Consider the following 15,970-nt stretch of genomic DNA (forward strand, 5'->3'; position numbering starts at 1 on the left):
ACCCCGGATGTTAGTGGCCAAGGTCAGCATGGGCGGCTGGCCATAGCCGAGCGTGGTCCATGGTGGGGAGGGAGGCAGTCCTGACATGCCATCCCCTCCTGTGAGCCGGGTGAGGCCATTCTGACATTTGACCTCAGGCCCCATCTTACAGATGGTTCATCCTGACCCCCCACCTGCCTCTTGGGGTGGGTGCAGTCCTGAATGGCGCACTCACGCCCATGCACCTTAGGGACTGGTTCCCTGCCTGCGAGGCCCACCCAGGAGGCACAGGGGGAGGAACCTGAGGGCTGGGGGAGGGGACACAGGAAGAGGAAGTAGGGCCAGAGTGCTTGCATAGCTTCTGCCTGAGAGCAGGGGGTGGTGTGCCCCACCCCCTGGGCCAGGCCCTCTCCCTGGGGCCCTGGTGGCCCTGCTAACCATGCAGAGCTGGCTTTTTTGGGGCGGGGGTAGTGTGGGGCCCCAGGTTGGCCAAGGGCTCATCTGTATCAAGAAGCAGTCTGGTCCCCGTGGTAGTCTCCGAGGACTTCTGTGCAGCTACTGGTGACTATTGTCACCCCAAGGTCTCCCCCACCTCAGAGGCTTTTCCATGTCATTCCTGCTCCCCCATGCTGCACACACCCTGCCCTCATCCTTTCTTTTTTGGTCCAGGAGGAAAACCTTTCCCAGGAGCCTGCACAGGACACCCAGTCCCTCCCTCTTTCCTGGCCCTGGCAAAGGACTCCCATTCTCCTGCCTTGAACTTGGCGTTTTCATCCTGGCAGTAGGATGAACTCTCCTGGGTTGCAAGAGGAGGATGGGTGGCAACCAGTGTCTGCCCCATCCACCCAGGCTGGTGCTAAATGGTCAGTTGTGGGAGAGTGGACAGAGCGACTTTTATGGCGGGAACCTGGGGGGCCTCCAGGCATGATTACAACCCCGGGTCTGCTGCTGTTGGAATGCATCTCTGCTGTCTTTTAAGCCATACCAGGTCTGTCACACTGTTTATCAGAGAGAGTCCTCCCTCCAGTTGTCTGCAGTGTGAGCAGGGCTGTGGAGTCTGGGTGGAGTCCCAGTCCTGCCCTAGGAACTTGTAGAAAGGCAGAATTTGTGGCTGCCATTTCCGAGTTTGCTACGGATTTCTGTTTTTAATTTTAGGTAAAGACACTATATGTTTCAAAATCCAGGGCATTTAAGTCCCTTTCCAAGGAAAGTTTTCTGAGTCCTTGCCCTCCAGGCGCCCAGCTCTCTGCACCCACAGACTGCTAGTCCTGCGTCCTCAGGTGCCCACCCAGAGCATCTGAGATCCAGGCAGACCTGCACGCACGTGAAACTTGGCCTCCAGACTGAGTGTCCTGCTTGGGAGCTCGCTTTTCTCACTCAGTGCCATCCCCCAGAGATCTTTCCATCTCAGTTCAGAAAGAACCCGTTCAGCTCCTTCTTCATAGGCGTCTGTGGCGTGAGGGTCTGTTAAGTGTATGTAACAAAGCCTAGAAGAGCAGGAGTTGTTTTGAGGCGTTCGCCACACTGCGAGAGCAAGCTCACATCCCATTTTGTAGGTGTGCGGGTGTAGTCTGCAGGATAGCTCCCCCAAGTTGCATTGTGAGTTCAAAGGATACACAGGTCTGTCATTTGAGTAGTCATTGCCAGGCTGTCCTCTGCAGAGCTGGTGGCAGTATGTACTTCTATCAATAAAGAGTGGGTGTGCCAGCTCACACCATCTCAGCACCTTGATAGGTAAGAAGGGGAGTGTCTGTGGGGTTTTGCTTGTATCTGTCTCCTGATGGGCAGTATTGAGCATCTTTTTGGATGTTCAAGAGTCATTGTACCTCCTGTTTATGAACTGTCAGTTAGTGCCCTCGCCCATTTTTCTATTGCGTGTTATTTTTTTTTCCCTTTTAATTTCTGTCATCTCTTCCAGTATTGGAAATTAGTCCTTTGTAACAAGAGCTGCAGATACATTTTTCTCAGTTTGTTACTTATTTTTTGCCTTTCCTTGTGACTTTGTTTATGGAGATGTATTTTATACTTTTGTAGTCAAATTTATCAGTCTTTTCATTTATGGCATCTAAATTTTGATTCATAGAAAAGAATTTCTAGCATATAAAAGGAATGTTCTCTCATGTTTTCCCCTAAAACATCTGTGGTTTTACTTTTCCCATTTAAATCTTTGACCCTTAAGAGGCAATTGTTACTTAGTTGTCCTGAGTAAGATGTTTTTGGACCCTATCCCTTGAACCCTGCCTTAGATGTCATTTTCTGCTCCATAATTTCCATGGTCCTAGAATCTGGTCCAGGCATTTCTGCTGTGCTGTACTGCCAGTCAGCAGCCTGTGCAACGAACGGCATGGTAGATCTGGTGGTCATTGCCCCCACTTCAATATTATTTTTCAGAGTTTTTTTTTTTTTGCTATTTCTATTTATTTTTCTACATGAATTTTAGGACCATGCTATCCTATTCCAAAACAAAGCAAGGCAAAGCAACAACCCAGAATGCCTACTTTAAAAATACACCTGCATTGGAAGTTGCTTGGGAGTCTAGTGGTTAAGAATCCACTGTCCAATGCAGGGGACACAGGTTCGATTCCTGGTCAGGGAACTAAGATCCCACATGCCAAGCCTTCAAGCTGCAGCTAAGACCCAACACAGCCAAATACATATTTTTTTTAAATACACCTGCACCCACTGTACAAACGTGGAGACACACGGGTCTGCAGAAGGCAGATTTGCTTGTTTAACTGGAGCCCCCAGGCTGTATGTAGCAGTCTCCAGCCAGGTACCACCTCCCTTCATGTCCTGCCAGCCCTGGCATGTGCAAGAGTGCACAGGAGCGTGTGATGAGACACATGCATGCACCATAGCATTGCTGAAGGAGAGCAGCACCCCAGGCAGGGCCAGGCAGTTTTGGCAGAAATGAGCACTGGCTGGTTGTCTAGCCAGGGACGCTCCCAGGAGCTCTGCCTGTGATAACCGCCTATCTCCTCAGAACACACATGTGTTCTCACACTAAACCTTCACAGTTACTGTGAGATGCAGCCAAGACAAATGAGCAGGAATGCAGGTGCGGGAGAGGGGCAGGCGCTGACCTCTGCAGGGTTGGCTTCCAGGCAGAAATCACTGCTTCTGCCCGCTGAGTCCCAGGGCAAGGGGGATCCCACCTGGTGGCAGTTCTCTCTCCTGGGCCTCACCTCCCTCACCTGTACAGTGGTGGGTAAGAGCTTCCAGCCTGGACTCCCCAGGACACAGGGTTTGTAAGTCACCAGCAGAGGAGCCGAATGGTCTCCTAAAGAAAATAGAAGTCAGCTTCCCCCTCAGAGAACAGGCCTTTCTATTGACCCTGAGGCTGCCGGTCTGGCTTTCTTCGGAGGCTGGCAATTGATCGGCCCCGGTGGTCAGCCATCTGCCGAGATGCCCGGAGTGGGAGGGAAAGCAGGCCTCCCAGGAGTGAAGAACGTGGCCGTTTTGAGGTTAGGAACTGGAAGCGGACACATGCCGGAGACCACAGATTGGAGCGATCTATTGATGAATGGCAGGCCGCTTGCTGGCAGCCAGTAACTGGAGCCTGGGAGCAGCTGTTTCTCTATGGAGGCCTCTGTCCGTGCCTCCCCTCTGACTGGACCAGCCTTGCCCCTCCCCCATCATCCTCCACATACCCGCACAGATGCCGTGTGCTCACCGAGGTGTGCTCTTGTGGATCTGGGCACCCCTGGACCACCTGCTTCTCTGTCCCGGGGCCCCGGGTCAGACTTCTCCTCCCATCTCCCTTCCCCAGGTTTCCCGAAGCTGAGGCCGGTAGAGCCCAGCACTCACTGCCCAGAAGGGGCCCTGGTCTGCAGGCGCGGCGCTGGTCCTGGCACCACCACTGCCTCGACTGACCACCAGGGGCTCACACACAGAAAAGAACCACGACGCAGTTGCTCTTGGAACCAGCACCTCCCTCACTGTGTGGAGGCTGGCAAGTTTGGCCGAGGCTGGATGAGCCGAGTGAGGTCACGGGGCGCACACGCCCTTGACGGAGGGCAAACGGGAGGCGGTCTCTGGACCGGTCGGAGCGAGCGGAGCCTGCGCACTAGTGAGCGCGGCTGCACCTGCGCAAGACGGGCCCCGGGGCGGGGCGCCGTTGCGGGGGTTGGGCGAGGAGAGCCCTGGGCTCCCGCCCGGCCTCTTGTGGCTTCTCAGAAGGAACACGCTGTCCCCGCCCAGGCCTGCGGCTTGGGCAAGAGTGTGGGACGCCCTGTTCCCTGATAAGATGAGGCAACCGCTTTCGGCTGCCTCTCAGGGCGCCAGGGAACATTTATGTAACCCCCGCCCTGCGTGCCCCTACCCCACCCCCACGACCCACTCCCTGCGGGACTGCGTTCCCCGCAACTGCACACCGCCAGGCCCGGCCCCCCACCTCGTCCCCACACTACATCCCCAAGGATCAGCACCCGCAGATCCTCAACCTACCTCCACGGTTACCCTTGTCCCTCAGTCCTGGCTCCTTGGGGCCTAGCATTCACTGGCGGGTACCCACCCCTCCAGCGTGGCAGGCCCCTACCCCAGTCCGTGGATCTCCAAGGCCCGTCACTGTGACCCTGACCCTCCTCCAGTTTACCTCTCTCCTCCCCGAGCATCCAGTCCCTTTGCTGTCACCCTGCCTCTCTTCACAAAGTCTCTCTTCATCCTGTCCTATGGCCCCCTCGGCCCACACACCTGCCTCCCTCCTGGCTTCTGAAGTTGGGGGTGGTGGGCGGTGGGCAGGGAGGCTGCAGGAGACCTGGACTCCCTTCAGGGGTCTGGGGTCTGAGTCCTTTCTGCGCTGGGCCGAGCGCCCTCCGGTGGTAGCTTGTGGTACCGCTCCTGTGGCCTGATTACATCCTAGGAAGAGGCAGGTGCAGAACTTGAGCTTGGTTTCTTCTCGGCTACACCACACACACACACACACGCACGCACGCACGCACGCACGCACGCACGCACACACACACGCACACACACACACACTCTCTCTCTCTCAGCTCAGCCACCATGCCACCTGGGGCCAGTCTCCAGAGCCCCACCCTCCAGAGGTTTTCAAAGTGAGGCCCAGAGACACCTGCAGGTACTGCAGACCCTTCCGGGGAGCTGTAAGGTCAGAACTATTTTCATAACAGTAACATTATTTGTTCTTTATTCTCTCAAAAGAATATAGTGGAATATCCCAGAGGCTGTGTGATGTATGGTGACATCACCCCTCTGACGGCTACTGGAATGTGTGCTTGAGTTTAAATATTTTAATTTCTGTGATAAATCTCGATGGACATAACCCAGGTGAACAAAAGCTCCCTCCCTGGGAGGGAAGCTCCCTCTCACCCTTCCTAAAAGGGTGAGCAGCGCTGTTGGGGAGGACTCCCGTCCATGCTGCCTTTGCCCCATGCTTCTGGTCCACCTCCTGGGTGCTGCTTGAGGCCTCAGCTGCAGAGGCCAGCTGAGCCAGACCCAGTGCCGCTTGATGCCAGCATGAATCATAACTTCTGAATGGTTTATCCGTCTGTCTATGGACCGGCTTATTGTCCGCTGGGAACAGGCTGCTAGAGGAATAGAGAAGGGAGCAGGGAAAGCTCTGTCTGCGGGCATCACACCCACATCCCCAGGGCCAGGCATTATGTTTGTACTCCATCGTGCTGCTGATGCCTGGGCAGGCTGAGGGCTGCTGGCTGGCTGAGTGGTGATGCTGGACCCTCCCACCTGCTGCCACCAGGCTGCCAGGCACCAGCACTCTGTCCTGTTGAATGTCGCCCCTCCCTGCTGTCCTGGGATCATGCAACCCTCTCTAATTATATCCACCTAAGGAGCCTCCCAGAGTTGCAAGCAGAAGGACCCTGAAAAGGACAAGCTCTCAACGAGGACACAGGGGCTTATTAGAAAGCAAGGTTGAGTGTGACTTTGGGTTGGTTTTGTGCCCCCCACCCCTGGCTCCTCCAAGCAGGCCCAAATCTGAGAAGACTAGTTGATAAGAATAAAAGATAAAAGTGACAATAGCATCTCAGGAGTCATCACTGGGCATGTACCAGGCCCAGTGCCAAGGGCTGCTTGAGTGCAGTCCTGTAGAATCACCACCTCACTATGAAGATGGGGCACTGTGTTCATTTCCTGTGGCTGTTGTAACCAGTTACCACAAGCTGGGTGGCTTGAACACTCACAACAGAAGTGTGCTCTCTTCACTGTGGAGGGCAGCAGTCTGAAATCAAGGTGTAGGCAGTGTCAGTTCTCTCCCCGTGTCTGGTGGCCACCCCAGATACCGAGTCCCTTGGCTTATGGGCCCATCATTCTCTGGAGTCCTTTTCCTTTTTTTCTAGTCTTTGTGATCTCATCCCATAATCTGTACCTTATCGTATCTGGAAAGACATTTTTCCCAAATAAGGTCACATTGCCATCTTCCAGGGGTAACGACTTGGATATATCTTTGGTGGGGCCACTCTTTACCCCCATGGCAGGCAGTGAGGCACTTGTCTGAGGCCTTAAGTCAGTACATAGTGGAGAGAGGGGCCGAGTCTCACCTTGAGGTTCAGCACTGGTCATGTGAAGGACACCACCATATCCTGTGCTGGGCCTTTCCAAGTACTTTATAACAACTGTGTGGTGTCATTCTGCTAGAATGGAGTTTGAACTTTTTTTTTTTTTTTTTTAAGTTAAAAATGTTTTTGCCATGTGTCATGTGGGATTTTAGTTCCCTGACCAGGGATCGAACCTGCGTCCCCTGTAGTGGAAGCACTGAGTTTTAACCACTAGACTACCAGGGAAGTCCCCTCATTTGGCATTTTAGTTTACTTCTAATTTAGACAATTTTCTTGTATGCCTTCTGTTTTTCCTGCGGTTTCTAATTGCCTCTTTTTTCTTTTAAGCAAAGAATACTATGTGCTTTCACTGCATCCTGACTATATGCATTCAGCCTCTTGACTATACTCTCTGGTGTGTGGAACTCCCTTTCTTGTAAACCTCCCTGTGTGATTCCTGGCCCACAGCTCCAGTGCCCCATCAGGTCTCTTCCCTCACTCCTGTCCCAAGATGACCCTTCATTGTTCACTCACTTCCCTGGCTTCTCCTTTTCTTCCTATTTTTGCTAGTGTGTGAGAGGTACTCTTGGGAGCATCTGTTGCTCTGTCATCTAGTGTGGCTTATAAGACGGCTGCTGTCTGTCCCAGCCTCTTTCCCTCTCAGATGACCTGCTTCTCCCCTTTCTCTCAAGTGAGTTCTGTGGTCTCTTCTAGTGTTCTAACATTGCAGATACTCTTGGCAGGAGCCTTTATTCACTACTCCGCCCACCTCTATGCTAACCCTTTCCATGTTAGTTTCCTGTCTCCTTTTTTTACTGTAACATTGCTGTGGTTGTTCAGTTGCTCATTAGTGTCCGACTCTACAACCCCATGAACTGGAGCACAGTAGGCTTCCCTGTCCTTCACCATCTCCCGGAATTTGCTCAAACTCATGTCCGTTGAGTTGATGATGCCATCCAACCATCTCATCCTCTGTTGCCCCGTTTTCCTCCTGCCCTCAGTCTTTCCCAGCATCAGGGTCTTTTCCAGTGAGCTGGCTCTTCGCATCAGCCGACAGATTCTATTCCATTGTTTCTTTGGTAATTTCCTCTCCTCCATTCTTTTCTGTTCTTTTACTCAGCAGTGTCTTCTGTTAGATGTTGCACCCACAGGATCAATTCCCTGTGACTCTGAACTGTGACCTCCTGCTGTTTGTAACTATCAGATGGGAAGTGGTTTGCTTGCCTGCTTGATTATGAACCCCCCTGCCCACACACCCTTCTATCCAAAACAAAGTCAGTAAGGAGAGCATACAGAGCCATACAGAGCTCTTAGCTTCAGCACTGCTAGGAGACAGAGAACACCACAACATTCCCATATTTTCTAGAGCTGTTTCTGTTTGTTTTTTCTATTTTCCTGGGATAGTTCCTTGAGTATGTTTCTAGTTTTTCTATGGAATTTTTGTTTGGGCAACAATACTCTCAATTTTTAAACACTTATTCTCTGTACTCTGAACTTCCTTTTTATGGTATCCTGTTTACGCATAAAGTTTTGTCTGAAATATCTTGAGAATGCTAGTCAGAATTTTTAGGTTAATATTCTCTTCTGTTTCCTGGCTTCACTCTTTTTCCTCTGGAGTGAGTGGTTTTGTTGCTCTTGGCCTTGCCCTTTAATGCCACTGGTTTTCCTTGGCTGCCTGGCCACCTTTGGGTGTCTGTTTGTATTTAAGGTTGATGGCCTCATTGGGGGTGGGCAGTGTCAATTTCCTCTGTTGGGCCCTGATGGACAGGCTTCAAAGACCAGCTCTCAGCTTGAGGGCCAGAGTCTGGGAGGGAGGGGGAGAAATGCAGCAGGAAGGGGTACTCTGTGGCCACCCCCAGTGCCAGAGGCTGCCCTCTAGGGTGCAGGAACTCCCTGCTGGTTCTCCCCGTGCAACTAATGCCTTTTTTGTGTGTGGTTCAGAGTTTGCCTCGGTGAAGGCTGACCTGCCTCTTGCTCTAAGCTGTCCTCACCTTCCTCTCTTGGGTGTCACCCCCAGTCTCCTCTGCTGACTGTTAGCCAGGTTGGAACTTCTCAGAGAGGAACAGCAGCAGACTCTAGTTGGAGCTGCAGTCAGTCTCTTGGCCAGTGTCTGCGTGCTCAGCCATGTCTGACTCTGCAACTTCATGGACTGTGCCCACCAGGCTCCTCTGTCCATGGAATGTTCCAGGCAAGAATACTGGAGTGGGTTGTCATTTCCTTCTTCAAGGGATCTTCCTGACCCAGGGATCTAACCTGCATCTCTTGGATTGGCAGGCAGACTCTTTTTACCACTGTACCGCCTGCTGCTGCTGCTGCTGCTAAGTCGCTTCCTGGGAAGCCCATAAACAGACTCTTAGTCCCAGAAAATTGTCTGTCCTGACCTGTTCATAATACAGATGAGGAGATTGCAGAGGGTCTGAATGGCTGGGTGTTGGGGTCGGCAAACTGTCTGCAGATCCTGCAGGATTTGAGGCTCTGGGGTTAGGACTTCTGTGGGGTGAGGGTGATCTGTGGGGTCAGGGTGATATGGCCAGACTTGCAGGCTTGCGAGCTCGCCTTCCCCGATCCCAGCTCCCATTCTTAGAGCCCAGGGACCAGCCTATGCTTCCCGCTGCTCAGGCACAGCTGACCCAACACAGGCTGCTGGATGGCACGCACTTGAGGGGGCCGCAGCACCTGGGATCCTGTCATTTACTCCCGGGAGGGGTCGGATGGAAGCAGATGGGACGGGACAGGAGGGTGCTGGCGCCCACACGGAGGTTGGCGGAGATGGGGCGCCAAGGAAGAGGCGCAGGGAGGGCGGGGCAGCCTAGGGTGTGCGCTGAGACTGACCCTAAGCCCTCTCACCCGCAGGAGAGCGCCCCTTCGCATGCAGCTGGCAGGACTGCAACAAGAAGTTCGCGCGCTCCGACGAGCTGGCACGGCACTACCGCACACACACGGGGGAAAAGAAGTTCAGCTGCCCTATCTGCGACAAGCGCTTCATGCGCAGCGACCACCTGACCAAGCACGCGCGCCGCCACGCCAACTTCCACCCGGGGATGCTGCAGCGGCGCGGTGGGGGTTCGCGAACCGGCTCGCTTAGCGACTACAGCCGCTCGGACGCCAGCAGCCCCACCATCAGCCCGGCCAGCTCGCCCTGAGCGCGCCTGCGCGCGGGGCGGGGCCCGTGGCAAGCCACGCCCCCACCCAGGCCATGCCACGCCCTGAGGCCCCGCCTCCTTACCACAGCCATGAGCAGATGCTCTCACTTCTCGTGATTCCGTGTCTTTTCATTTTGTAATAAGAGAGGGAAAAAAAAAGAGAGAACTTTATGAAGTCGACGACGACAACAACAACAACAAAAAAACCAATTTTCTTCACCTCAGGTGTCAAATTTGTAAAAAACAAAAAAAAAAAACAAAAAAAACAACAATGAAAAAAATTCCAAAAAAATTCCAAAAAACACCATCCACAATTGCACAAGAGACATACCCACGCAGGTGAGATTCAGCGGTGTTGAGCCCGCCACCCCCCCCCACCCCCCCCTTTCTCAGGGATGGACATGTTCCAAGAGGTCAGTGAGGACACCCCCTTCCTGCCGCCTTATTCTGTACATAGATTTCCACTCTGGAGTTTCCTTTAAGGTTTGGGCACACACTGGGGGCGGAGCAGTGCAGGTGGAGCTCCCCGCGGGCGGCAGATGGAGCGGTGGTCACCAGCCTTGTGCTTTCAGGGCAGACCCTTGAGCAGGGCCCACGGCTCCCTTTTCCTGCCGCCTGCCCAGCCTCAGGCTTGCCCCAGCGGCAGTGGGCTAAGAATGCAGAGGGCTCCGAGGGACACCTCAAGCCGTGATGGGCAAGGGGAGCAGTCCTCCTCGGGGACCCTGCCCAGGTCCCTCTCAAGCGCTGGAAGCAGAGATGCAATCCTGGGTTGGGCAGACCGATGCACCGTCTGATGTCTACACGGCTGTGCAATGCTGTATCCCCGCAGAAGGCGCCAGGACCTTCCACTATTATACCACGTCCTCTGACTGGCCTCCTACAAGGATGTCCAAAGGTGTCACCGGTGCATCCAGTTCCTACATTTTCCCCGACTGACCCTGCTCGTGAGACGCCTTTGTTTGACACGGTGGGTAAAGCAGGGCTCTGTGCGTGTGGCCTGTGGTGGCCTTGCGTAGCACTCCACGGAGACTGTTCGGTAGCAAGAGACCGGAACATTGTGACTTGGAACTTTGGGGGGTAGCAAGGCGGATGCTATGGGAAATGCAGTCAGAGAACATACATTCTCTTTCCTCCCCGGGGAGCACCGGACAGAAGTTGTGGGAAGTGCTTTTTTTTCAGACCCACCATGTCCCCAGCTGAGACTCAGCGAACACTCACCTTCTCCATGAGCTGTGTCCCCTGGACTCCTCCCTCCCTGGTCTCCCCCTCCCACTTGGGAGGCCCCAGCCCACCCCCAGCCTTGGGGCACTGGGGTGTAGGGTCCCCATTGCCAGCCTTCCCGAGCAGAGAGCTGGGGACATCTCTCCGGGAGCCCCGACCCGGGCAGGTGGATCAGGCAGGCTCCAGCATGCTCCCCTGTGGAGGGCTGGGGCAGCCCCCGCCCAGGCACCTCCCTGGCCTTCCTCCAGGGAGTCAGGGCCTGTAAATACAAGTCCCCAGGACAGTGTGTGTATGTGTGTGTGTGTGTATGTGTGTGTGTTGGGGCAGGGGTGTGGGTTTGGGAAGGACTTGGGGTATCTTGCAGAGACCTCTGCTCATTTCGATGAGGAGGAATGACCCTTGGGACCTCAGAGGGCCGTAGCAGGGCTTCCCTGAGCCCAGAGTGCCTTGGTTGTGGCCATCTTGCTTCTGCCCCCACCCGATCACAATGAGGGGTACAGCACGGAGGAGCCCCGGAGACCCAGCCCCAGCTGGTGCTCATGGGCCCTGGGCGGCTCCAGAGCACATGGGTGCCCCCATGTCGTTAGCAACTGCCCTCCTCTGCGCTCCAGGTGCCCATTTCTAACTCTGCTGTGTCAGCTGGGGTCAGCCAGTGGTGTGATGGGGGCTTCTAAGAGCATGGCAGGTACGAGGTGGGCAGGTGTATCGTTCTTGCTGTGCATGGGAACCAGGCAGAAGTGGCATGGGGGTGAGGCCTCACCCTGGCCTCTGTTGGGGCTGGGTGATAGCCCTGCTCGCATTTGGTCCAGGACAGAGAACAGAATGTGCTGGACACCTGGACAGAGCAGTGCCCTGAGCACCGGGGGTGAGAGCTTTTCACGCCCAGTCCCCAAGTGAGGCCGGCAGGGCCCTTGGAGTTCCCTCCCAAAGCCGTTTCTGTGTGGGGCTGAGAAAGCCACACTCCGAATACATTTCATGTCTCAGGAACTCACATTCCAGGTTCAGGAATTTTATTCCAAAGTCCTTTGGTGCGCTCACTGCCCACACGCGGTCCCCAAAGTCAGGGAGGGGGGCCACATGCCCTGCGGGAGCCTGGTGTCTCCTCGCGACCTGGCTGTGGCATTGCCGAGGAAAGAGGGTTTCAGAGCCCATGTCTCTCTGCACATAGGAAGAGGGGAAAGGACTCTAAACCCAGTCATCTTGGAATAAAAGAAGAGCTGGTTTGTTTTGGAGGGGGGAGGGGGGTGGGGGAGGGAGGGAAAGCGGGCGTTTGCTGTTCCCAAAGAGAGCACTTAATTTAATTTTTCCTCTAAGTGACCCAGGGCTGTTCCGTCTGCTAGATGGAAGGGTAACATTGCCTTAAAACAGAAATATGCAGGCGCGGGCTATTTTTGGCAGATGAGTGTGTCCTCGTTCCCAAAGCAGTTTTGGTCTAATGGCAGGGTGCGGACCTTCCGAAGTGGGCCTGGCTCAGGACACGGGCTGCTGCTTCTCTGCCTTTGGGCATCTGGAGAGAACTGGCTGGCACCTGGAGCTCTTGGCCTAGAGCTCCAGCCATCAGGCCATCCTGGCTCATCTGAGGCTAAAATTCATCTCACTTGAAGGGTGGGGAAAATCCATGCATCTCAGGCTAGGTTCGAATGGGCTTTTGCTAGCATCTCATCATCACATGTGGAAGGAGGGAGTGCAGGGCCTCCCTCCCTCAGACCCCCGTGGGAAGTGGTTGCACGGTGGTGGGGGTGGGTGGAGGACACTGCTGAACAGCCTGCATTTTTTTTCTAAGAAGTAGAATGTCTTCCCGGCCCAGGTCTGTTTCAGGGTCTTTCATTTTTCTGGTTTATGGCCATGCTTGCTGGCTTCAGTGTGACAACTAGAAACAGTAGTGAAAACTCCAACCTTTGCGTGCTGACTCTAGTTCTTGTAGGCCAAGGGGGCAGAGATCTCAAAATGAAGGTTGCCGAGGTTCCCCTCCAAGAAGGCCTACAAGCGACCCTGGGCTCAACCTAGGGGCTGGTGTTTGGCCCTTGTCCCAAACAAGGAAGCCCTCAGCGTCAGCCATATTAGGGTTGTCAGCACCCCAAACGCCTACCCTGTTCTGTAGCCATGAGGAAAGATGAGCCCCTTCCACAGTGGGCCATGGGGTGCTGTGTGGGGATGGGCAGTGGTGCCCTTAATGGGAATGTGATCCTGCAGGTGCCTGCCTTGCACCCTGCTGCAGCCCATGCACCGCACTTGAGGTGCAGGGCGACCCCTTTACTCTGAGGCTAGGCATCCGGGCAGGTGCAGGATTCGCCAGGGTGCGGCCTCCAGGTGCATACTTCAGCAGCAGCACTGGAGTCCCCAGACCTCCCCATGCTCTTGGTCACAGCTTAGGGCGGGGTGGGAGGCAACTTAGAGGCAGGGACAGACAGCGGGCCATCAGTGGCCCCTAGCCTGTTTGTTGGGACATACGGACAGGGCTGGTGGCTTTCTGGGGTCCAAGTGAAGTGCGGCAGAAGTGGGGTCTCCATGCAAGTCTCCTGCCCCCCAGCCCACTGTCCCCAGAAGATCCGGCCGCTTTTCTTGCCAGAAGCAGGGCTAAGGTGGCTGCCAGGTCAGAGCGCCCCAAGGGACTTGCTCCTTGAGTTCAGCGAGCGAAGGACCACCCAGCAGGGAAGCATGACCTGAGCAATAGCGTCCCCTTGATGCTCAGCTCCTGGTTTCGGCTGTGTTTACAAGGCTACCTGATTTTTTTTTACTTCTAACAGCTGTCACTTTTTTTTTTTTTTTTAATTTTCTTAACCCTTTTACAAAGTCATTCAAAGACTCAGTGCTGAAGGGTTTGAAGATTGATGGGTTGGTCACACTGCAACCAGTAAGAAATGCTCTGCAGGTCACCCACACCTTTGCTGTCCAAAGATCCCACATTCAATTCTGGTGACCGTATATCTTCCAAAGCTAAAACCAAGGGTGTGGGCCGAGACTTTTCTTGAATTCAGGATTGCCCTGGGGAAAGCCAGGTCCTGTAACTGATTTTCCTGACTCCAAGACTTGAGCTTCAAAGGTTTGTCCCAGACACATTCCAGAGAATTTTGTAGCAGAACTCAGACGCACCGTCCAGCTTACTACTGATAAATGCCTGAACACCGTTCAGGGAGAAGCCCTTCCTCCTGCCCACTACTCTGTCTCATCAGTTAGAAGAGTTGGATGTGGTGGGAGGCAGGAGCCCAGGGCTGTACTTGGTTTCTACTGAACTCTTCTTGCCATATGGGACTTGCAGTGCCCCCTGGCCCCGCCCAGCCTCTCCCCTTCTCATGCAGCTTTAAAACCTTACTACTTTTATTTAAAGAAGGACGGATGAGAGCAAGTTGCTTCCCCTACCCTGAACACCTTGCATTCCCTGTGGGGGACACAGGAGACATGGGGGGTTGGGGAGGGGTGCATGAGCAGCCTTCTCCCAGGGCTCCAGGATGTCTTCCTGGTGATATGATGACAGGCTGCTGCACATATTTGTTTGGAAACCAAGCCAAATACCTGCCAGGCAACCAGAGGTCTGGGTGAAGGCTGTCTCCCCTACTCAGCCCAGGAGCACCTGTCCCAGGCCAGCTTGCCATCCCTGGAGCAGGGGGCCACCTCCCAGGATCCATTCCTGGGTCAGGGTGCCTGTCTCTGGGCGTGTGGGCAGGAGGCTTACCTTGGAGAGTCCCTGTGCCAAGCACCGAGGACCCTGAGGGCTGGAGGGTAGCTGAGCAGCTGTGCATTGTTGGGGGTAGAGCCTTTATGGCTCCCACAGGCCAGGAATCCACCCGGGAATCTCTGTGTGCTGGGTGCACTAGGGGTCTCAGCAACCCTAGACTTAACAGACGACCCCTCCTCGTCCCAAAGCCATTGATGGAGCTTCTCTGGGATTGTTTGCCAAACCCCATGGTAGACTCCAAGGGTCCAAGACCATTTCCATCGAGCACACTTTTCTGTAGGAACTTTTGGTTTTGTTTTGTTTTTTCAACCAGCACCACACCATGCTTCCGAAGGCCACGTCTCGTCTTTCCCAGATCACTACAGTGAAGTATTACAGTTGTACAGTTCCCAATCTGGCCTTGGCTTGCTCGGATAAAACTTTGTATGTATTTTGTAAGGCATAGATTCTATATTGTAATGATGTCCTATGCAAAAAGAAAAAAAAATTAACGAAACTGTAAATTTTATTGTTTTCACGTGTATGCATGTTTAGTGACGTTTACATTTTGAAATAAAATTTATGATTCATTATTTGCCAGAACTGTTTCTCTGATGGGCAAGGCCCTGGAAGGGGAGGGAACCAAAATGGCCCAGTTTAAGAAGTTGGATATAACTGGCCCAAGGGGTAGACAGCTCAGAACTGGCAGGCCTTACATGGGGGAGGGGGAGAAGGCTTTGCAGGGGACAAGTAGTTTGGCTACCTGATGCGAAGAGCTGACTCATTGGGAAAGACTCTAACGCTGGGAAGGATTGAAGCCAAGAGGAGAAGGGGGCAACAGAGGATGAGATGGTTGGATGGCATCACCAACTCAATGGACATTAATTTGAGCAAACTCTGGGAGGTGGTCAAAGACAGGGAAGCCTGGTGTGCTGCAATCCATGGCGTCACGGTCAGACATGACAGTGACTGAACAACATGGTGGCCCACTACCCTGGTGCCTTTGGCTCATCAGCTTCCCCACACCCCAGAAAGCTCAGCCTCACCAATCCAGTCCCCAGGAGCTCTGAGAAGGCAGGTTCCCGTGCAGGGTGCAGTGCTTGTTCCAGAAAATGCTCTGTATGCAGCCAGCTCGGCCCGTAGGTCAGCCTGGAAGCCGACCCTGAAGTACACCGAGGGGGCCAGCCTAGGACCATGGGGACAGGGACAGGGATTCCGGGATATGGGGTGCAGGGTGATGTCTGTTGATGCCAGTGAAAGTCGCTTAGTCGTGTCCGACTTGGCAACCCCATGGAATTCTCCATGCCAGTATACTGGAGAGGGTAGCCTATCCCTTCTCCAGGGGATCTTCCTGACCCAGGAATTGAACCAGGGTCTCCTGCATTGTAGGTGAGTTCTTTACTAACTGAGCTATCAGGGAAGCCCTGATGTCCAGTTGATGCCAGAGCCCACTTGAATCT

The 15,970-nt window shown here is 54.1% G+C and overlaps 1 protein-coding gene across 1 annotated transcript in view; it reads left to right on the forward strand.

Annotated features, from left to right (window-relative positions):
- KLF13 (KLF transcription factor 13) overlaps positions 1 to 15,103 on the forward strand; it is a 42,943-nt gene extending 27,840 nt beyond the window's left edge. The window contains exon 2 of the mRNA XM_061394620.1: positions 9,345 to 15,103. Within this exon, the coding sequence (XP_061250604.1) occupies positions 9,345 to 9,634 (290 nt within the window). The 3' untranslated portion in view covers positions 9,635 to 15,103. The remainder of the gene's footprint in view (positions 1 to 9,344) is intronic.
- Positions 15,104 to 15,970: the final 867 nt, after the last annotated feature.

This window comes from Bos javanicus, chromosome 21 (assembly GCF_032452875.1).
Source record: "Bos javanicus breed banteng chromosome 21, ARS-OSU_banteng_1.0, whole genome shotgun sequence".
NCBI lineage: Eukaryota > Metazoa > Chordata > Mammalia > Artiodactyla > Bovidae > Bos > Bos javanicus.